General features: G+C 38.9%; 1 protein-coding gene across 1 annotated transcript in view; it reads left to right on the plus strand.

Moving 5' to 3' along the window:
• The window catches only part of LOC124141955 (atrial natriuretic peptide receptor 1-like), a 63,053-nt gene that overhangs the window by 26,011 nt on the left and 14,461 nt on the right, over positions 1 to 22,581 (plus strand). Inside the window, exons 7-12 of the mRNA XM_046510156.2 lie at positions 878 to 989; positions 2,450 to 2,536; positions 7,623 to 7,766; positions 18,325 to 18,446; positions 20,945 to 21,141; positions 21,268 to 21,375. Of these exons, the coding sequence (XP_046366112.2) occupies positions 878 to 989; positions 2,450 to 2,536; positions 7,623 to 7,766; positions 18,325 to 18,446; positions 20,945 to 21,141; positions 21,268 to 21,375 (770 nt within the window). The remainder of the gene's footprint in view (positions 1 to 877; positions 990 to 2,449; positions 2,537 to 7,622; positions 7,767 to 18,324; positions 18,447 to 20,944; positions 21,142 to 21,267; positions 21,376 to 22,581) is intronic.

Raw genomic sequence — 22,581 nt, forward strand, 5'->3', positions numbered from 1 at the left:
GTGGTAGGTATCATGTACCACGCATTATAAGAATCTGATCATCCAGTTAGTACACAATTACACATTTTTTCAACACCTGTTGTAGTATTTGCAGCTACAGTAAAACTTCGTAGATCCGGATCCTAGACTCGCTACAGTCTACAGGATTATTTCTGAGAAACTCTCAAATATATTCAAGAGAAACTGCTCATTATTCGTTGAGCTGGAAATGCGTTTATCCGGAAGACGTCACTGTGAACGGTACCGTCCGAACTGACGGAGTTTCTCTGCATTTCCCGGGTATGCTCATACAGCTCGAAATAACAGCTGTACTGCTGGAACCTAGTCTGTCATGCACACCCTGAAACAAATACATCCAATACTACCCATGCAAGTCTGTTAGATTTGGCAAGTCTAGATTACTGCAGTATCTGAAAATGAAAGTCTCTGGGCTCCTTTTTATTACATTTTGTAAATTTACTATAATTTATCCTTTTTATTGTGTAAAAAAGTTCATTTCAGAGACTAGTTGTTAGTCTACGCTTGAACGTTATATATACGGATTGGGAGTACTGTGTTAATGTATTCAAAAACGCTCAAATAATGACTGCGATGTCCAAGCTTATTGGACTCTCTGGTGTTCATGGTGGGAATGTGTCGTATATACGATATACAGGTATAGGCAGCATATAGTTAACATCGGATAATAAAACAACAGTGCCATATAACTTTTCATCACCTCTGAATAAATAAATGGTTAAATGGAATTATATGAACTCTTCCATGCAATCGTCAATCGGTAATACGTGTGTCTTCTTCTTGGTATATGCAAGTAAAGAGTAAAGAGTGTTATTCTTCATTGCAATGTAGCATAACCCAAGTCATATTTCTCTTGCAGAGAGTGGTCTCCGGGGTAACTTTGGCAGTGTGATCAGTGTCCAGACCGAGAATTCGCAAGGGATGACTCAGGCAGCCAATCGGAGACAAGTATTTGCAAACATCGCGCTCTAGTGAGTACACGATTAGCCTCTAATCGTTTACAACATACACCGCGTTTTCTTGTCTGCATTATTGAACTGCATGCTATTTACATGCCTAAAGGGCAAGTATAGTCAACATAGCAACTTTGCAGAATTTAATACTTTAGGGTATACCTATACACAAATGGTTGGAACAAATTAAGTTTGAAAAAGACAAATACCGTAAAAATACCGATACAAATGACACGCCAAATCGTTCCCTAAACGAAAAATTCCTCCACGGAGGGGAATCATCTTCCTGGGGGTTAAAACGGGTTATCGGTATTTGACGTGTTGAGCAATTTCAACGATCGGGCCAGCGCCCAATCTGCCAGATGTTTAATTAGGGGTCTTTTTTCTTGTCCATCACCTATTGTCATGAGTACAAATTTTGAAGTAGACGAATGCTGAATGTACAAATGTGTATTGCTTAAACAAACGCGATTGGAATTATCCCTTGGCCAGCTGCTGGACAAGTAGGAAATACCCGTTTATGGTATCCAAACGGTGTGTTAGTCGTAAAAAGCTCGTTACAGACATTAATTTTAATTATTCCCAATGTCAAGATCCTTGTTTTATTCCCTTAATGCCAAGCGTTAGGCAGGGTAACAGCAAGTACCATCTTTTAACGTATTTTGGTATGACACGGCCGGGAATCGAATTTTCGGACCGGGCAGACGCTCCAAACTCTATCCTCTAGACCACGGAACAATGTCTTCAACTTGGTAGTTGTAGCTCACCTTCAAACCCTCCAAACTTCTCACTTGTATGTACGCACGTTTGCTTCAATGCATGCATGCTGCTTGTGTGCATGCTATTGATCGAGCTTTATATCAGTATGTTTAGTACTCTATGCTAACAAGCCAACAACGTCGTCTCTTCTGGCGTGCTGGCGTGCTGGCGTGCTGGCGTGGGTTAAAGATAAAGCGCTTGGTTTTAAGTCTTCACCCTGATTGAACATTGATGGGTTTACATTGATATGTACATTTTAACATTTTAACTTAAATGCATTAATTAAACATTAACTTCTCGGAACTTCTTAACCGGGACTGAATATTGATATGGATATGAACATTTTAAACAGTAATGTTAATGCATGTATACGGTAATGAAATTGATGAGCGGTACTCCTCTGTCCTCGTTTTATTTGCTTGGTACCGGGAGCGCCAAATGCCGTGTCAATGAACCGTGTCTGAGCCCTTACTGGTCCCGGGAACGCTAAGAGGAGTGTTGCTCCCAAATAGCGAGTGCGTGGGTGCGTGTTTGAGTGAGTACGTGCGTTCGTAAGTGGACTTTTTTCATGTATTCCTATCTGTTAAATTTCTAATTTTTCCCCCTGCTTTTGTGGTTCATCTCTGAAGAAGGTTGTCTCCCAAACTTAGCGTGTGTACGAGAATGTGTTCCTGCTCTTACCGCACACTTACACCCACTTGTATTGATTGTCATTTCAGCGATGGACGAACGATTGCCGTTAGGAAGATACGGAAGAACAACTTTTCTCTCACGAAAACCATCCGAGTCGAAGTAAAGACAGTCAGGTAAGGATTTTATCTTTTAGTATGTTGATACTCGGGGATGTAGATCGACATCCACACTAAATTATCGTTATTGCATAACATACAGCGTTGTCGAATTACACTGGGTTTATAAAGCAATATAATTATTAATCATTGATCATTATTCCCTCATTCCCTTATCATCTCTCCTCAACATTCAACACGCACAGTGGTTTTAATTCAGTTTATGTATAGAATTAGACAATGTGTATAGAAAATAGTGAGTGATCATGAGTGAGTGAGTATGGTTTTACGCCGCTTTTAGCAATATTCCAGCAATATCACGGCGGCGGACACCAGAAATGGGCTTCACACATTGTACCAATGTCGGGAATCGAACCCGGGTCTTCGGCGTGACGAGCAAAAGCTTTAACCACTAGGCTACCCGACCGCCCCGTATAGAAAATAGACAATCTATAGATAAAAAGGTGTAATTTATGATGCCAATGGGTAGAAGAGATAAAAAGTTGATTTTTAACTCTATACAATACTCACCGAGGACTCGCCAGAGACAGCCGTATGTTACCCTGTCTGCATCAGTGAGTGAGAGGTATCACGCCACTTTCAGCAATATTCTAACAATATCACTGCAGGGGCTTCAAACATTGTACCCATGTGGAAATCGAACCCGGATGCTATTGCATAACATACAAGTTGACGTTATCGAATTGCACTGGGTTTATAAAGCAATATAATTATTAATCATTAATTATTATTCCCTGAAACAAACCCAAGGTCTTTTTTATTGATGTTAATGTTGTAGAATATCCCTGAATGGGGTGCTTGTTTCAGCAATTATTTTAAATCAATTATCCTCCTCTTCACCATTCAACACGCCCAGTGGATTTAATTGAGTTTATGTATAGAAATAGACAATGTGTATAGAAAATAGACAATCTATAGATTAAAAGGTGTAATTTATGATGCCAATACGTCTAGGGATGGAGAGATAGAAAGTTGATTCTTAACTCTATACAAAACACACCGTGTGCTCGCCGGAGACAGCCTTATGGTACCTTTTCTGCATTAGTGAGTGAGATTTCACGCCACTTTCAGTAATATTCCAACAATATCACGCCAGTGGGTTCACACATTATACCCATGTGAGAATCGAACGGGCTAACCCCACAAAGCATTCTCAGGTGTTAACGTATATTCATGTTATTTTAATACTGTGACATATTTAACATACTGGACCTTTAACAGTATTACCCTTCCCCCTATTAAACAGATCGATCTAAAGAACGTCATGCCAAATAGGGTCGGTGTGGTAGCCTAGTGGTTATAGCGTTCGCTCATCACGCCAAAACCTGGGTTCGATTCACCACGTGGGTACAATGTGTGAAGCCAGTTTCTGGTGTCCCGTGATGTTGCTGGAATATTCCTAAAAGCTCACTCGTGCGAAATAAAACATATTGAGCTAAACGGGTTTAATATATCTTTTTTTCGATCGACTCAAGTTACATGGTTCGCACATTTGTAAACCATGACATATCAAAGTGTGACCTAACTGACAATATCAACTCTCGTATGTTCAACTGTGCTAACCACAATGGGAATAGTAGGAAATCACTGTTTATATGATTAGATGATCACACGCATTTGTTATTCATACATTTTGTATGCAATGCAATACATTACAATACAATACAATAGAATGATTTAAGAATAGATAATTAAAAAGCAACGAAACCTTTTCCATATATTCACGTTTGTAAATTAGCAAAGCAATTGCATATAAGAGATATGTGTCTTTGATATTTACGTTAGGCGACTTTGTACACGATTGAACATATCTCTATTTGATATTCACAGTTCTACATTTTGTTCATAATTTGAACTGTATCTTTGATATTCACAGTTGTAGATTTGGAACTTGATTTAAACATTTGCTGCATTATTATTGCATTTGGTATTCAGATTTGTCGATGTTGTACATGATGAGATATTTGTATTTCATATTCACAGAGTCATATGTTGTTGAAGAGATGTCTCTTTCATATTCAGAGTGGTTGATTTTGCATATTAAAACATATTACTTTAATTTGATATTCCGATTTGACGATTTTGTACATGATTAGACATCATTAGACACATGATGAGATATTTTTATTTAATATCACGGTATTTCGACTAACCCCGTAATCTATTTCCCTGTTGTAAAGATACCGCTTTATGAGCTTTGGTCTGAATTTGCATTGTATTGGCTTGTACATGTCTTTCTGGAAGGAGAATGATCACCTAGTTTGCTTTTAAACGTTTAACTTACATGATAACCACGAGAAGCGAAAAACCGAACCCTTTTATCATTTATTCTACTTAATAACTTTTATCAATAATTTTATTTAAGACATGTGCTAATCACCACGAGTAGGCAGGAAGTACGCCAAATCCATACAGCGGACGAAACATTTTCTTAAAAGCATGCGTTATTTCCCAGACAGAATCGCTATGCACACACAGGCAATTTGAAGATCCTCGACGAATCGCCGATAATAACAAGTAGTCAAGTACAGCATGTAATCATACTCCATCGACTCTGTAAAATTACCTTTAAAAAAAAAACAATCTCAACAATGGCTATCTACTTTACTGTGTTAAGTTTTGTCCTTAAGTGGATATTGATTTCGTGTTTTTCCCCAATAGGAGTATATTTTCTTTTTTATTAAGCCATCTTGCGAGAATTATTTAGCGAGTTGGGCTACATCATAGTGAGTGAGTATGGTGGTTTTACGCCGCTTTTAGCAATATTCCAGCAATATCCCGCGGGGGACACCAGAAATGGGCTTCACACATTGTACCAATGTCTGGAATCGAACCCGGGTCTTCGGCGTGACGAGCGAACGCTTTAACCACAAGGCTACCCGACCGCCCCCTTTTCCCCAACAGAGATCTTAGGACAGTGGAAACTAGTTCTAGGCATGTATTAGTATGTCAAAATGGAAATCAATATAAAAAACAAGTTACGCAGGTTGGAAAACATGCTTTGGAATGAGGTGCAAATAGCTTCAAATTCAAGGAAATATGAATAAACATAATCTAGTATCATACCTCATTGAAACATCCTGAAGGCTCAATAATATAAAACAATATAAAAATGATTATCATATAATGGATAGGTTTCTCGGCAGGATAAAACCAAGGGGATAAAAACGATATCCGTTGGGGTCATATGAAGATATAGATGCAAATATCAAAGGTCAAGTAGGGACTACTTTCACTGTTTACAAACAAACCGGCGTCGCCCTTCTTCGTTTCTGGAAACTCAGTGTCTAACTGTGACATAACAACGGCATTTTACAAGTTTTGACAACTTTGGAGATATTAATTGCGAAACAATTTAGCGAGGACACTATACTAGAGGGATCAGTTTCCATATCTGTGCTTGTAGACCTTTGCGCCTTGGAACCTTTTCCCCAAATTAAAACAGTTGGATGTGTCCGAAATATGCCCAAATAGTTACCTTGTTTCGTTTTGTTGCTGTGTGTACATCCGACTGGACTTCTTAACGTAATGACAGAACAGACAGACTGTCAATAAACGGACGTCTCAAAGGCTATGGTAAGAGTAGCTTCCCTTTGCCAAAGGGCACTTACTCCAGCAGTCCCGCGGTTGGATTGCCGCGAAAGGCAAGTGGAAAGAACGTGTGTAGTCAAATGTTTTTTGCATATATTTAGTTTCGCCACTGTATGATAAACAGGTTTCAGCCGGAACTATACTGACTGTTGTCACTGTCTGAGTGACACATCACTTACCCTTGAACGTTATACATATTAATGTGCACATTTCAGGAAAACTTGCAATTTCTGGGTAATATTTGAAAGAGATGGGAAGAGATTTTTCGAGCACAGAATTGAAAAATGACATTTATTTTACAAAGAGGTTATTAACAATCGCCAAACACACTCGCGTGATGACCTCTACATATGAAACGATAACGCCAGAGAATAACCAGTCTCTATTATCTGCCGAAACAGATTTTAACCTGCTCTACAAGACACGTTAAACTAGAGACGTAAATACGTCAAGGCAGTTAAAAGGTTTAGGCTTGGTTCAGGAGGTAGCCCTGGCAAATCATTCACAACTCCCAAATTCTGTCAGCTAACTCAAATGCTATTGCGTGTATCAGCCTTCCCCTAATGATGACATAGTACATAGAGACATTTTCTCAGTTTTACAGAGGTGCTAAATACATGTTGCGTTTATGGACAGCATTAAATAACACGGAAGTAAGTACATTTAACTTTTCTTTTGCGTAAATATATATAGCTTTCGAAATCTAGTTAATTTGAATTAGAACAATCATTGAAAAGTTATGATATATATTTTAGTATTGTCATCACTAGAGGTTTATAGGCTAATTACATGGCCATATGCCCGTCATGCGGAATACAGTATTGATTGAAAGTTAAGGTTGTGCGCGCACTTGCGACATACACAAATGTGCAACAGCATACATACAGCTGAATATAAAAACGAACGCATATTAATGTCACTGGCTAGCAAATATACTCTCCAAGAAATGAAACGCATGGCCGATTGCATTACAATAAATATTGTTTCATTCACCAAAATAGCCCCAACATTGTTGAAATACGACATGGACCATCTACATATACGGGTGTGAGTATCTGGTATAGGAACGTGTGCCATTTGGTTTTGAAATTGTCACTTTGGACTCAAATACTTATCACTCAGCGAAGAGTTAGATTATTAAATACAGCTTCAAAGTTACACCTCGATCCGGAATCCAATATCTCCCTGGAGGTATTAGACTTTTTTCCGCTTTGGGGAAACGCAGAAGCATGGGTAAGGAGCAGACAAAAAACGTTCTTTTTTGGGAGGAACCTAGAATGCGAATCCACAACTAGCGGAGCTCGCAGTTCTGCCACCAGTCAACCGTGACCCTACAATGAGTGACGTTGAGTGATTTGGATATAATGCACATCTGTAACATTAAACACCAGAGTAAAATGACAGATTGAATGGATTATTAAATATATGAATCAGTTTCAAAACTGATAGATAGCATGTTAACCATGATTGATTTTTTCTGCTTTTGTTGCAGAGAGCTGGACCACCCTAATCTGTGTAAGTTCGTCGGCGGGTGTGTTGAAGTGCCTGACGTGTGCCTGCTCAGTGAGTACTGCCCCAAAGGAAGTCTCAATGACGTTCTCCAGAATGAAGACGTGCCGCTCAACTGGGCATTCAGGTACATCATTGTCTCCATGTATATGATCTATTTGCCCAAAAATCATCACGAAACTAACAACAATAACAAGATTAACAATAATGATAACAATAAGTTGGATCTAACGCTGCTTTAAACATTATACATCAGATCACGATGTGTCCACCTAATGTGGGAGGAAAGCCAAAAGAAGCGCAGGTTTTAGACTTCTTCCATTTTTTGAAACCCACGAGTACGGTATGGTGTCGACAACCCAGGAATCATAATGAGGGCAAATCGAAGATTCAAACCCACGACCATCGAACCTGGTACTCCACAGCCATGCCCCAAATACCAATAACAAGAATAATAAAAACATAACCGACTGAAAAGCTACCCAAAGCACATGCCATTATTCCATCTGACGGGTCAATTTACAATCAACGTTAATGTTGCAATCTCAAGAGGATTATATTTTTAAGGTTCGGGCGTTGCTGTCACATTACTACCTCATCCTACAGGGCTGCTAATCACTGCTAACCAGTGTGGCATGTAAATAATCGATTCTGGGTCGGACAAACCAATGGTTAATATTATCAGGGCTGTGACAAACACAGGTTACTGGGTACCTATTCTAACACCTATTTCTCCGTGCGTGCTATTATAAACAGTTATATATGAGATGCGATGTAACACTCAATGAAATGATTTCTTGAAATACTTGTTCTTACTTGTACATTTAATTCGTTTATCTCAACGGTATTATTAAAGTCTGTCACTCATGTACTCACATTTTTTTAACAATTTATCTACTGCGGTGTAAAAGAACACTCACTCGTCCATACACTTTATCTACGCTAAAATGCAAATACGTACACAATATGTAAGCGATGAAGTTAATTCGTGACAATTACAAATGACAAAGTCTATTGCCAACATTTTTAATATACATACACAAAAGATGCGATTAAAAGAATTCAGTAGCCTCGTACAAGAAACATTGGCTACTTGGTTGACAACAATATTGTGATTGCGTGATGTATACAAAGATGGTAGGTTATAGATATTTTATATTCTGCATTATTTAAATAATATAAACGACAAACCCTTTCCATATTCATAAGAAATCTCTGCTGAAATCAGAATCGATTGTACAGTTCAGAATATATATAATGAGCATGTGTATTAATCACTATCACTATCAGTAATTGTTTTAAAACTTTTTTATTTTGTTTGTTGGACATATATATATATATATTTGTCTCAAATTGTCTCTCATTGTTTAGTTCAAAACTGTTTTGTGAAGCTTGTATACATATCACTGTTTACTGTTTTTAGTTATTTATATATATATGTCTTCCAAATTCTGCTGAAGCCGTTCTTGTTAACATATGCAGTGACTTAATCGTGTAGTAATGTTTGAATTATTTGACAATGTCATATTAAAACTTGTAGGTAAGATAAATTCGTTGTAGCAGGATCACGGGGTACATGGAGTTCTATGCGTCCCGCGTTAGGTTTTATACCTATCGCCTCGCCTCCGGCTCGTGGTATTAAACCTGTACGTATCCCATCTTGAACAATTTATTTTAAAAAAAGAAGAAGATGCAATATTTGGTCTTGATAGTTGCACATATAAAAGGTATTACGTGTTGTTGATAAGCTTATCTTTATCTGTTATTTTCATTTCTAGTAGACTTTCCAATTGATTAAGGTTGAGTTGTAATGATGACACCCCTTTGATGCTTTAAGTAAGTGAAATACGTTAAAAAGTCAAAAAGGGTATTCCGTTTTCTTTTGGAAAATGTCTTTCATATTGTGCGGCAGTATTGATTTACAGAATTCGCTATTCTCGTGTATTTTAGAAAGTGTGTTTTAATTTGAAAAGTTTATATACGAAAGAAAATATCCCATTTCGTCAATTAGACCATTTACATAATTTACGCTTTTCCTTTCCAATCCTTATACTGAATACATTTTTTACGTATTGTAATGTTATCGTTGTACCAAATTCCTTGTGGAAGAGTACCAAATTCGCAGTTCTCTCTCTCTCTCTCTCTCTCTCTCTCTCTCTCTCTCTCTCTCTCTCTCACACACACACACACACACACACTCTCTCTCTCTCTCACACAAACACACACACACACTCTCTCTCTCTCACACACACATACACACACTCTCTCTCTCCTCTCTCTCTCTCTCACACACACACTCTCTCTCTCTCTCTCTCACACACACACACACACACTCTCTCTCTCTCTCTCACACAAACACACACACACACTCTCTCTCTCTCACACACACATACACACACACTCTCTCTCTCTCTCACACACAAACACACACACACACACTCTCTCTCTCACACACACACACACTCTCTCTCTCTCTCTCTCACACAAACACACACACACACACTCTCTCTCTCACACACACACATACACACTCTCTCTCTCTCTCTCTCTCTCACACAAACACACACACACACACTCTCTCTCTCTCACACACACATACACACTCTCTCTCTCTCTCTCTCTCATCTTTAAGGGAACTACTGTGGATTTTTACCCTTGGAGATGTAGTAATTAAACCTTGTTTTTGAGATGTTGAAAGGTGGCCTGTCCTATTGGCATAGTTTAATGATCCAATAAGGTACTTTCCAACATCATACTGAATGAAAGCGGTGTATTCAACTGTTAATCCATCTGGGCCTGGACTTTTATCATTCTTTAGCTTTTTGACCGCCATTAAAACTTTACCATTAACTCGTTAACCCACCTTTCAATTCTTGCGTAATTTCAGATTGAACTGTTGGAAAGTCGTATTTACCTAATAACACATCTAAGGTTATTGCACCAGTTTCATGTTTGGTATACAGCGATTTATAATATCTTTGAATTTCTTCTAGTATGTCATCCTGTTTATGAATTATCCTTCACATATAATATTCTATTCGGCTTATCCATTTATTAAGGAAGTTTCTGGATGTCCTTACTCGGTTTCTCTCCCATTTATGTGCACCTCTTCATGTGTAATATCAACTTTCATTACCATTTCTTTTCTGCTTTCTACTCGGTCTTCTTCATCTGACTTGATGGACAATTTATTGAGGTTATTTTGTATAATCTTTTTCTGTTCTATTCACGTTCTTTTTTTTTATGTGATGAATATGGAATGGTTTTCCTACTAATCATTTGAACGATAGTTTCCAAGAGAAGTTTCTCGCTAATGGTAAATCATCAATACATTCTTTAATATTGTTTCGAATTTGATCTGTTGTTTCTTTTATAACACTTCTCACAAGATTTACGTATTCAGAATCTCTTAAAAACGGATTATTAAATTTCCCAGTTATTGATATTGGGGAAATTGTGATTGTTAAAAGGGTTTGGTTGTGGCCAAGTGATTTTTTTTCAAATGGTATTTCTTTCTCTCCAAGGGTCAGCGAGGTCGAGATCATCTTTAGGATTCGTTATCTTGGGTTATGATTATTAACGCTTTTGTTGTGGTATGTATCAAAAGTATGTTTTGTATGACATTCACCACATAGAACTATCTGGCCACTAGTAAAGGATTGCATCAAGCTTTCGTACAATTCGTGGTTATCCTTATTTTAACCATATATTGTGACTATTTCAAGTTTATATTCATTAATAGTCAGTTTTAGAGTATAAGTAGGTTACCATTAGCTTGTTATATCTTTTACTGACGGTACAGTCGAATCTGTTGTGTAAAAATATTGCAACACCTCCAGAGTTACTTCGGTCCGGACTGAAGTGAGTGAGTGAATTGGGTTTAACGCCGCTGTTAACATTATTCCAGTTATATCACGGCGTGTCAGCTTAATGTGGGAGGAGAGCTCGAAGTGATGCAGGTCTCAGACGTTAGCCACTTTGGTGAGACCCACGAGCACGGGTATGGTGCTGACAAACCTAGAAACATAATCGGGGCGAACCGGGATTCGAACCCACAATCATAGGTTTCTTGCGTGCCCAAGGGACGCAACTCTGCACAGCGAATCGCGGCGCCTTAGAAGACTGGGCCCCCGTACGAACTGAAGAAGCAGTGCTTATTTCCCCATTCTTCTCGAATTACTTGTTCCATTTCTAAAGTAACGTGTGCGTCTTGCAGACAGTAAATCATGGTTCGTGTTTTTAACAATTAAAAAAATCCCTGCTTTTGTTTATCATTGTTGCCCCAACCATTTAGATATATTACGTTTGTACTATCCCCCATTACTATAACAGAGTTTACGGAAACTTGTTTTGGCTAGTAAGACACGAACCTTTGTGGGATATGAAGCAAAAAAAAAAAAAAAAAGTTTTGTTTTTCGTCAAACTAGTTAAATGCACCCGGTATCACTAGTATTTGATATTGTGAATGTACGAAATTATTCGGGCCATCCTCCCGATAGATTTATACCGTGACAAATTAATCTAGACATATGTATGATAAATTGTACACACAAAAAATCAACCAAGTCAATAGAATAAATACATTTTTTATCATCAAATAATGATGATACCAGGTTCATCAGGTCACTGGGTCTTCCTCCGTGTACAGATAAGTGCAAGGTATATCATGATAAATCAATATGATACAATATTTTACGCTCATACCGTAGATTAGGAACATAAACAGCGATCGATGATTTATCTATTTGCACTCCACTGCTTTATGGAGTTTTTTTTGCTCATACCAAGGACATTTGTCCAGATTCTTTCAGGACATTACTCTTTGTAGTTTTTTTTTATAACAGCTTATCGAAACGTATCACCTTTTTTGCATCAATATACATGACGGTGGTAAGGGCATTATTCAGTACTTAGACAATGAACGTCTCTTGGAGATATTTACGTGCGTCTATATGAAGTCCACTGTCATTTACTGTACAAATACAACGAATCAGATCTAATGAGAGGGACAACAAGGGGCATCACCATCATTTGCAATCATGATAGCCATTGTCACGAAGTATTGAAAGAGTCGGAATGATTGTATTGTATTATATAGCTAATTGTTAGGTTACATGGGAGCGCCACACAGGGTGTGTGCTTTTGCCGGAATATGATAGATTGATCCTTTTAATTAGTGTACATGTTAGCACTCAGTTGTATACAAGTATTTCTTTTCCCAGTGATTTTCCATTCGATTGTGATAATTAACTCCCACTCATTCGCAACTGAAGATTCGGTAGCGTATCGCCAGCGCAGCATACCAGGGAACCAGGCTGTGGTGTCGTCTCTTGTTTGTTTGTGAATGGGTCCAAGGTGATCCATTAATACTATCATAATTTGAGATAAATACCCTGATTTAGATGGATTACGTAATGGCATTATGGAGACATTTTAAAATAGAAAGAGACGTGGTAACATCAATTCGCGGTGAGATATTGGCATGTCACCACACACGGCGTGTCCGGCAGGTGGAATACTACCACTCCTTCTTACATGCACTTTCCAATAGGTGATGTTATAAAAGACATCATTAATCCCGTAGCAGAAAGCTGAACAGAACATTCGAGGGATCCCATGTCATAAAGAGGTGTGTCAGCATACTTTCTTAAGCGGACGATACAGTCATTTTCGCCGACAAAGATGATAACATGAACTTGCTGCTGGACAGTTTGAACACTAGGGTCCAAGATCATCCATTAGTCTGCTGATCTCCAAATTCAAACAACTTGGTGGTATGCAGTACAATACTTATACGAAGCTCTATGATTCTATGGTATGGTCGACAAGACAATACGGATCGGTGACATGGGGGTAAATATACCAAATCCGCAACAAACGCAGTTCAAAACCGAGCAATGAGGTTTTGCATGGGACTGAGAAAATATACACCAAATAGCGCAGTTAGCGGTGACATACGATAGCTCCTGCTAACATTACGTCAATAGAAAGTGACATGGAAGGTTTTTTCAGCTGGGCTAATCGGGAAGCAGGGGATTACAGAAGAAAGTGGAACTTCAGAACCCATACAAACTACAGAAGTCTTTTGGTTAAACATTTTATTGCACCTGACAATAATATAAGTGTAAAACATATATATTATCCATATTAGGAGATAATACCTTCACGAAATATCCACACGACTATTTCACAGCAGTAAAACGGGTTCTTAGCAATAGGGGCAACGGTGGAAACAAGATGCACCTGTATAGCACCTTCAAATCTGAAGATAATGTGGAAACGTTTATTCGTACTGCAATATGAACACCCCATGGGAGAGCCGTGGCATGGGTGGCTCCTATTCACAATGAAACTGGGCGTTATCTTAAGCTTCCTGTTAATGATAGAGTGTGTTTCAGCTTTGTTTACTGTGTAGAGGACGAGCATCATGTTTTATTGTGCTGTCCATTACATGGTGATGTACGACACGTGTTGCTGCGGAAATGCAATGATGTATGACCTAATATCAACCAGACAGATGATTTGGTTAAAACTGGTTTTATTTATCAAGCCCTCTACTTGTAAATATATGTCCCAAATCCTGCAAACTTATTTCCGATAAACGACAACAATTCCTGCATCAAAGCTAGAGTTTTTCTTCGTTGCATTGATATTCATTTTCTTTCTGTCTCCTGTATACGATCTGATTTGTTATCGCAGTATATTCTTAGACCACTGTCTCTTATGGATAGGGTCATTTTTTATCCTGTGAATTCTATTTTATATATGTATATATTGAAAAATGAAGTGACTGTGTCTGTCTGTCTGTGTGTATATGTAAACAACAACATAATATAGTGTTAAAAGATACAACTTCGAACTATACTCTGCCATGTCGAGGTGTATTATTTAAGATCTGGTACATCTGCATCCAAGTCCTTATAAGGCCTCTGTTACAAAGAAACAATAGCATCGAAAATTAGGAAAGACGGAGACATTATCAAGACTATATATTATATTTCCCAAGACGGTAATTTAAAAAATAGGAAAGGATATAGACATAAGATAAAAAGCAAAGAGCTTGCTTCAAGGTGTAATTGGCGCCATCACATTTACGGTTGTATTTAGTATATTTGCCAAATTGGTTCAGTTTTACTGAAACTGACAAACAAGAGTAGTTTGGGATCTATAAAAATTCTTTACGGTAATTTAAACGACAATAATTTGTCAGATGGTTCATTACACTGTCAATACAAGAAACACTAGCTCGCAACAAGTCATGTCAGTGTCAAATTATTGAACAACTTGCAGATTAAACTTAATCAATGACCTGCAGTTGTTGATTCGTGGATGACTGTGATATCGATCGCTTACTTCGTGGGCAGACCTATCTGGAGTCAAGGGATGTCAATTAGGATTGTTTTCTATGCTGTTTAAGTCACAGAGTGATCGTTGCGCAGAGTTTATGAAAGAATAAAAGCAGGGATGCAAAATGGCAATAAATGTTTGTTTGTTGAATGACACCGTGGTATTCTAGCAATGTAACGGCCTTTAGTAAATGATCTAGCATGACCAGTGATTGTTATCAGATTATATGGGTATGATGACCCGCAAGCGAAGAAGAAACCATTCATGACACCCATTATATTTAATTTATTTAATTGCGTCATACATTTCTGGATTTTCGAATCATTGGTATTACCATACCTGTAATTACAAAAAAATATTAAACGTCAACGCAAGATGAATAAGTCATAGAATTTACGATTATCCGAAGAAACATAGCGTGAAAACTACATGAATGGATCACTGAGAATCAGTGATGACACTAGGTGTTCGCGAAAAGGATAAGCACATCCTGCTCTCCCGGTAGCGCTCGCCACTCACAACTTGCATAATACAGTATGTGTTTGTAAATAAAAGCGACAAAATCATTTCCATATTCGTAGGAAATCTCTGCCAAAATCAGAGTCGATTGTACGATTCCGACTATATCATGAGCATGTGTTTATGAATCACTGTCACATAGTGATGATAGCAGGTGTTCGCAAACAGGTGAGCGTATCCTGACTCACCGGTGGCCCCCGTCACAATCACATGCATAGACAAGTCAATTGTCCACCTGAAAAAAAACACGGGAACATGGTACAAGTTAAAATAGGGACTTGCATCGAACATCAGTTTTGTCACTGATGCGTCAAACATCATAAACATTTTGAAAGCTTCATGATCACTGAGGTCTTGAATGTTGTAACTATGATCAAACAACTTCTGAGCAAAAGGTGTATGACGCACTTTCAAATCATTTTTTTAAAACTGTATGATTGTTCACAGAGTTGAAGATTAATACGGTATTCCGTCAAAAAACATATTTCGGATAGCATAGAATGTCACAATGCTCTCTTTAAAAAAATAAAAAATTGGAAACAAACATTAGCTTTTTCATATCTTGGTAAAAAGAGCATGCTCGATTGTACCTCAAAAGTTGTGAAATGTAGACACCAAGGGCTGCAGCTGCAGGAATATTGTTGGAGTCCATCTCTTCGCCAACAGTGCCGACCGCCTTCAGTAAATGGTGTGCCCTGAACCATGAAGATGTTTTGATAACACTGTAGGAAAAGTGCATTGTAAGCAGTTACTACCCCAAACACGCCACGTCCTAACATTATTTTTATAGCACTACAAATATAATATCTTATTCAAAACCACAAAATGAATATGATATATCAACATCGCAAATATAATACCTTATGTTGGCATCACGAATGTATAATTATGCTATATCTTCACCACAAAAATGATATGTTATATCATCTCCACAAATATGATATGTGATATCTACAAGACGTACATTACTGTATATCATACCTTAGCACCATGACCATATTGTAAATGTTAATTTTAGGTTACACTTGCCAACAATCGCCAGTGATTAAGGGGTGCTGTGAATCCACACGGAATGACAGCAGGGCCCACTTGCACAAAGCGATCTTAGCGTAAAGATGATCGTAACTCCCATACTTTAACAAAGGCTTACAATAGTCGTAGTGCTAAGATTGCTTTCTGCAAGTGGGCCCAGGTGTACCGTTATTCCCTATAGTCACTAGTCTGGGGGTCTTACTTTTGTTGCTGGCGATCTATAGTCCAAATGTTATATTGTGTCGTTGTTTAATACTTCAACAGTTTTAGTTTTCACCAAAGGTTTTAAATGTAAGTCTGTGATATGTTACCGGTTTTTTTACTGTCTTTTATATATGTTATAAAGTCACTGAATGTTCATGTTACAAAATGGCTAGAGTGCAACCGACGTTACTTAATGTAATATAAGCGACAAACCCTTTCCATATTCATAAGTAAAAGCAGAGTCCATTGTACTATTGCAAATATACCCTGAGTTTTTGAATCACTATCAAATAGTGATGATACCAGGTGTTCGCGAAAAAGGGAAGGTACCTGCCCCATTATCCTTAAGTGAGTCGTAAGAGACGACTAATGGGATCGGGTGGTCAGACTAGCTGACATGGCTGATGCATGTTATCGTATCCCAATTGCGTGGATTGATGCTCGTGATGTCAAACACTGGATTGTGTGGTCTAGATTCGATTATTTACAGACCGCCGTCACACAGCAGGAATATTGCTAAGTGCGGCGTTAAACAACAAACAAAACACTCACACATTCACTGTAATTACCATTGGGGTAATCACCCAAACCTACAGACGGTGTCAGACGAAATACCAAATAGATGTCTTAAACAGATTTCTGCATAATTAATGTAAAAACTTTAATAAAATAACCTAAATAATATGTGTACTTTTAGAGTGAGTGAGTTGCGTTTGACGCTTTAAACAGTATTCCAGTTTTACCACGGCTAGTCAGCTTAATGTGGGAGGACAGCCCGAAAAGAGGCAGGTCTCAGACGTTTACGTGCTGATAAACCTAGAAATATAATCAGGGCGAACCTGGATTCGGATTTCTGGCGTCCCCAAGGAACGCAACTCTGCGTAACGAACCGCGACGCGTCAGACGACTTGGCCACACGTGCCCCCGATACCTGGAGAAGGGCATTTATCTTTCAACTGTACTATGGGCCATGTGGCCTGAAGTTCGCAATACAAGTTCTTTGCTTGCTGGCTTGCTTGATATGGTGAGGTGTCTTTGAAGTCGAAAGATAAGATATAAGAAAAACTATGCAAAACGTTTGTAATGAGGGAGACTGTTCTTTTGTGACTGTTGCAAAACTTTGGAAAATGAGGATGAATATTAAGTGTGCCTCTTTGCATGTACATCATATATTGAGAATGGAATTAAGTACCTAAATTAATATTAAAATTACCTAACAACACCTGCTAGTGGTGCCAAAGTCACGTTCCAAAACATATGGCGATAGGTCATTTCAACATACCGACTCATTGCTATGGGACAATCCGAGAAAAAGAAAAAACTTTAAAAAGACACTCAATGCCTGTCTTTTCAAGATATCCTTTGACAATTCGCTATACATTTTTTTATTTAACATAGTTATACACGCCGAAAATATAATGCACCCAAATACATTACGGCACAAAGAGTACATTGAACTGTTACACTGAGATATATCCGTGTTGTGGTCAATTACATTTACAATAAATTAAAAACGTAAAATATATATAAATGTGACGTTTATTACTATCATATAGATTGCATGATAGATTACATTTTTTCAGGTTCTCTTTCGCTACTGACATTGCTCGAGGCATGTGCTACCTACACAGTCACCGGATCCTGCATGGGCGTCTGAAGGCAGGCAATTGTGTGGTGGACGATCGATGGACTGTTAAAATAACAGGTGCGTGTCAGTGCAGTTCATTGGGTATCAGTATTAGCGTGTGACGTTGTATAATATCAGGCTTATTGTTGTGTATGCTATCCCTGAGAGGATACTTGAAGTTCGAAGTCTTGTATTCCACGTCCAGATTCATAACGTGAAAGAAGAAGTTGATTAATAAGGGTGACAGAATCCAGTTGATTAATAAGAGCGACATATTCCAGTTGATTGATATAAGCCACGCAATATTCAACATCACAAACAGGTAACACTATCGCATGAAGGGAAATTCAATACTTTCTGTCCAAGTGGAATCTGACAAACATAACTAATATATTTGTTAAAGAACATTTATACTTACACGTATATTTCAAACTGTGTATAACGGCGAAAGCTGTTTAGTCAGAATACCGAAGAACCGGAAAGACCTCAATATAAGACAAAGTCGCAGACTATCTTTTGCACTTTTATTTTCAATATAATCTCCATTCACCTCAATACATTTGTCCTGTGTCCAGGGGGCAAAGTCTGGGCTGTAGGGTGGGTGATTTAACTGTTCGAATCCACATTCACATATGGCGGAAAGTGCAATTCTCGACTTGTGAACCGGAGCGTTGTCATGCAAATAGATTAGATTCTGTCATTACATTAGCATAATACTGTCCATTGATTGTAGTTTTGGGTGGCATGTAATCTATCAGTAATATGCCCCTTGTATCCCAAAATATGGTGGCCATTACCTTGCCAACCGATGGTAAAGTGCGAAACTTCAATTGGGGTGCTTCCATTACATGGATTCCAATTTAGTTTCTGGGTCCCAGTGCTGGATCCATGTTTCATCACCTGTCACTAGACGAGAAAGAAATCCGGCTTCATCAGCAGTATAGAGATCCAGGAGGTCTCGACAACTTGCAGGTCTCTGATGGCGATCTTGAGTTCTGAGGTTTCTAGGTACCACTCTCGCAGATACCTTGGCCATACCAAGATGCTCATGAATAATGGTTCCAACAGTTCCAACTGATATTTGGAAATCCCTAGAAAGTTCAGATACTTTCACTCGTGGGTCAGACAAAATTCTTCTTTCTATAGCAGCAATGGTTTCTGGTTGGGTGGCATCTGAAGCCCTGCCTGGCCTTGGGTCATCGTCTATGGACTCCCTACCCCTTTTAAACTGTAGAAACCAACGGCAAACTGTTGAATAGTCAGGAACATCCTTACCCATCACTTTACAAATGCGACCATGGATTTATTTTGCTTTGCATCCCTCCTTGGTAAGGAACAGCGCGTTGTTCATGTTTGAGAGAATCCATGATTGTGACCAACCACCCTCAGGTGAATGAAGCCATCACATCTAGCTTATTGTTGTGTCTGTAACTTGTTATGACACGCGTCAACCTGATGTTATGACACGTGTCACACTTGCCACAAGTTAACATTGTTTGTGTAAACACAAACGCCCAAGTTGCAAAACGTATTGAAAGCCCCTCGTATGTTTTTACGTTAATAAACGGGTGTTTTTTTATTGCCTTGTTTTAGCCCATGGTCAGTCATATTGACCTTGTTATAGGTCTATGGTCAGTCATATTGACCTTGTTATAGGTCTATGATCAGTCATATTGAACTTGTTATAGGTCTATGGTCAGTCATATTGACCTTGTTATAGGTCCATGGTCAGTCATATTGGCCTTGTTACAGGTCTATGGTCAGTCATATTGACCTTGTTATAGGTCTATGGTCAGTCATATTGGCCTTGTTATAGGTCTATGGTCAGTCATATTGGCCTTGTTATAGGTCTATGGTCAGTCATATTGGCCTTGTTATAGGTCTATGGTCAGTCATATTGGGCTTGTTATAGGTCTATGGTCAGTCATATTGGCCTTGTTATAGGTCTATGGTCAGTCATAGTGGCCTTGTTATAGGTCTATGGTCAGTCATATTGGCCTTGTTATAGGTCTATGGTCAGTCATATTGACCTTGTTATAGGTCTATGGTCAGTCATATTGACCTTGTTATAGGTCCATGGTCAGTCATATTGACCTTGTTATAGGTCCATGGCAAGTCATATTGGGCTTGTTATAGGTCTATGGTCAGTCATATTGGCCTTGTTACAGGTCCATGGTCAGTCATATTGGCCTTGTTATAGGTCTTTGGTCACTCATTTTGGCCTTGTTATAGGTCTATGGTCAGTCAAATTGGCCACAGTCTAAAATGGGCACTTGCGAGATTTATTTCAGGGCGACTGTGAAATTTATACAGATCTTCATCACCGAATGATTCACCATATCCTGACGTCACAATACTCATTTTACATGTAGATCGTCACAAATACACTTCGTGTGAGTGAGTGAGTGAGTGAGTGAGTGAGTGAGTTGCAATTAAAATGCATCGGTGATATCTTAATCGCAACGACTTATGTAGGGAATCGATTCCAGAACTTCGGCGTTATGAGCGAACACTTTAAACACACTTTCAGTGTTATAGTACAATGCACGGCCACTGACGTATATTATTTCCACCAGACTACGGACTGGCTTCCTACAGGATGGAGGATCTGACCAAGGAAGACCAAGATGAGCGGGAGTACCAAGAGAAGAGGGACACGGTGTACATTGCCCCCGAAATAAAGCAGCACACTGCTAAACCATCCTATTCCTCAGACGTCTATCCCTTTGCTATCATTCTTCTCGAGATAGCTACAAGGAATGATCCCTATCAGGTCTGTCACCATTATCTTCATAAATGTGATGCCATTAGGTTCAGTCTAGATTTATAGTTGCATGACCAATCCATAACTAACCCAAGTATATGTACTTCCTTTAAGCTTGAATGTTCCTCGTTTCAGGATGCTGATCCCTTCAATATACCAACCAACTGGAAACCCCCGCTTCCAGACATACGGGGAAAGATGGACCCTGACAATGTTTGTCCCTGCCCTCAGGATTACACAGAGGTAAAGTGTGGGGTGGATATTACAGTATGTGTGTGCATTCCGCAGGATTACACAGAGGTAAGGTGTAGAGAGTAGTTGAGTGTACGTATGTGCCTTTCCGTATTATTACACAGAGGTAAGGTTTTGAGAGCGGATGAGTGTACGTATGTGCCTTTCTGCAGGATTACACAGAGGTAAAGTATGGGGTGGATAGACAGTATTTGTGTGCATTCCGCAGGATTACACAGAGGTAAGGTGTAGAGAGTGGTTGAGTGTACGTATGTGCCTTTCCGCAGGATTACACAGAGGTAAGGTATAGAGAGTGGATGAGTGTACGTATGTGCCTTTCCGTATTATTACACAGAGGTAAGGTATAGAGAGTGGATGAGTGTAGGTATGTGCCTTTCTGCAGGATTACACAGAGATAAGGTATAGAGAGTGGATGAGTGGCCGTATGTGCCTTTCCGCAGGATCACACAGAGGTAAGGTATAGAGAGTGGATGAGTGTCCGTATGTGCCTTTCTGCAGGATTACACAGAGGTAAGGTATAGAGAGTGGGTGAGTGTACGTATGTGCCTTTCCGCAGGATTCCACAGAGGTAAGGTATAGAGAGTGGATGAGTGTACGTATGTGCCTTTCCGCAGGATTACACAGAGGTAAGGTATAGAGAGTGGATGAGTGTACGGATGTGCCTTTCTGCAGGATTCCACAGAGGTAAGGTATAGAGAGTGGATGAGTGTACGTATGTGCCTTTCCGCAGGATTACAGAGAGGTAAGGGATAGAGAGTCGATGAGTGTACGTATGTGCCTTTCCGCAGGATTACACAGAGGTAAGGTATAGAGAGTGGATGAGTGTACGTATGTGCCTTTCCGCAGGATTACACAGAGGTAAGGTATAGAGAGTGGATGAGTGTACGTATGTGCCTTTCCGCAGGATGACACAGAGGTAAGGTATGGGGTGGATAAAGTGTAGAGGGTGCCGACAGTACGTGTGTGCGTTTCCGCAGGGTGATGATGAGGTTTTTGTATGTCTTGCTATTTTGATAAGGTAAATATAAAGCAGTCAGATGCTTTATGTACACGTGATAAACATCTGCTGAGTAATATAGTATAGATACTCCAATTATAGAGACGTTTATGTGATTAAGTCACGCAGTATTATCGACTGGATCACCATATTCCATTATATGATCAGTATATTCCAGTATGTTATCAGGATCGTTAGCG

This window comes from Haliotis rufescens, unplaced genomic scaffold (genome assembly GCF_023055435.1).
Source record: "Haliotis rufescens isolate VD_foot unplaced genomic scaffold, xgHalRufe1.0.p SCAF_2, whole genome shotgun sequence".
Taxonomy (NCBI): Eukaryota; Metazoa; Mollusca; class Gastropoda; order Lepetellida; family Haliotidae; genus Haliotis; species Haliotis rufescens.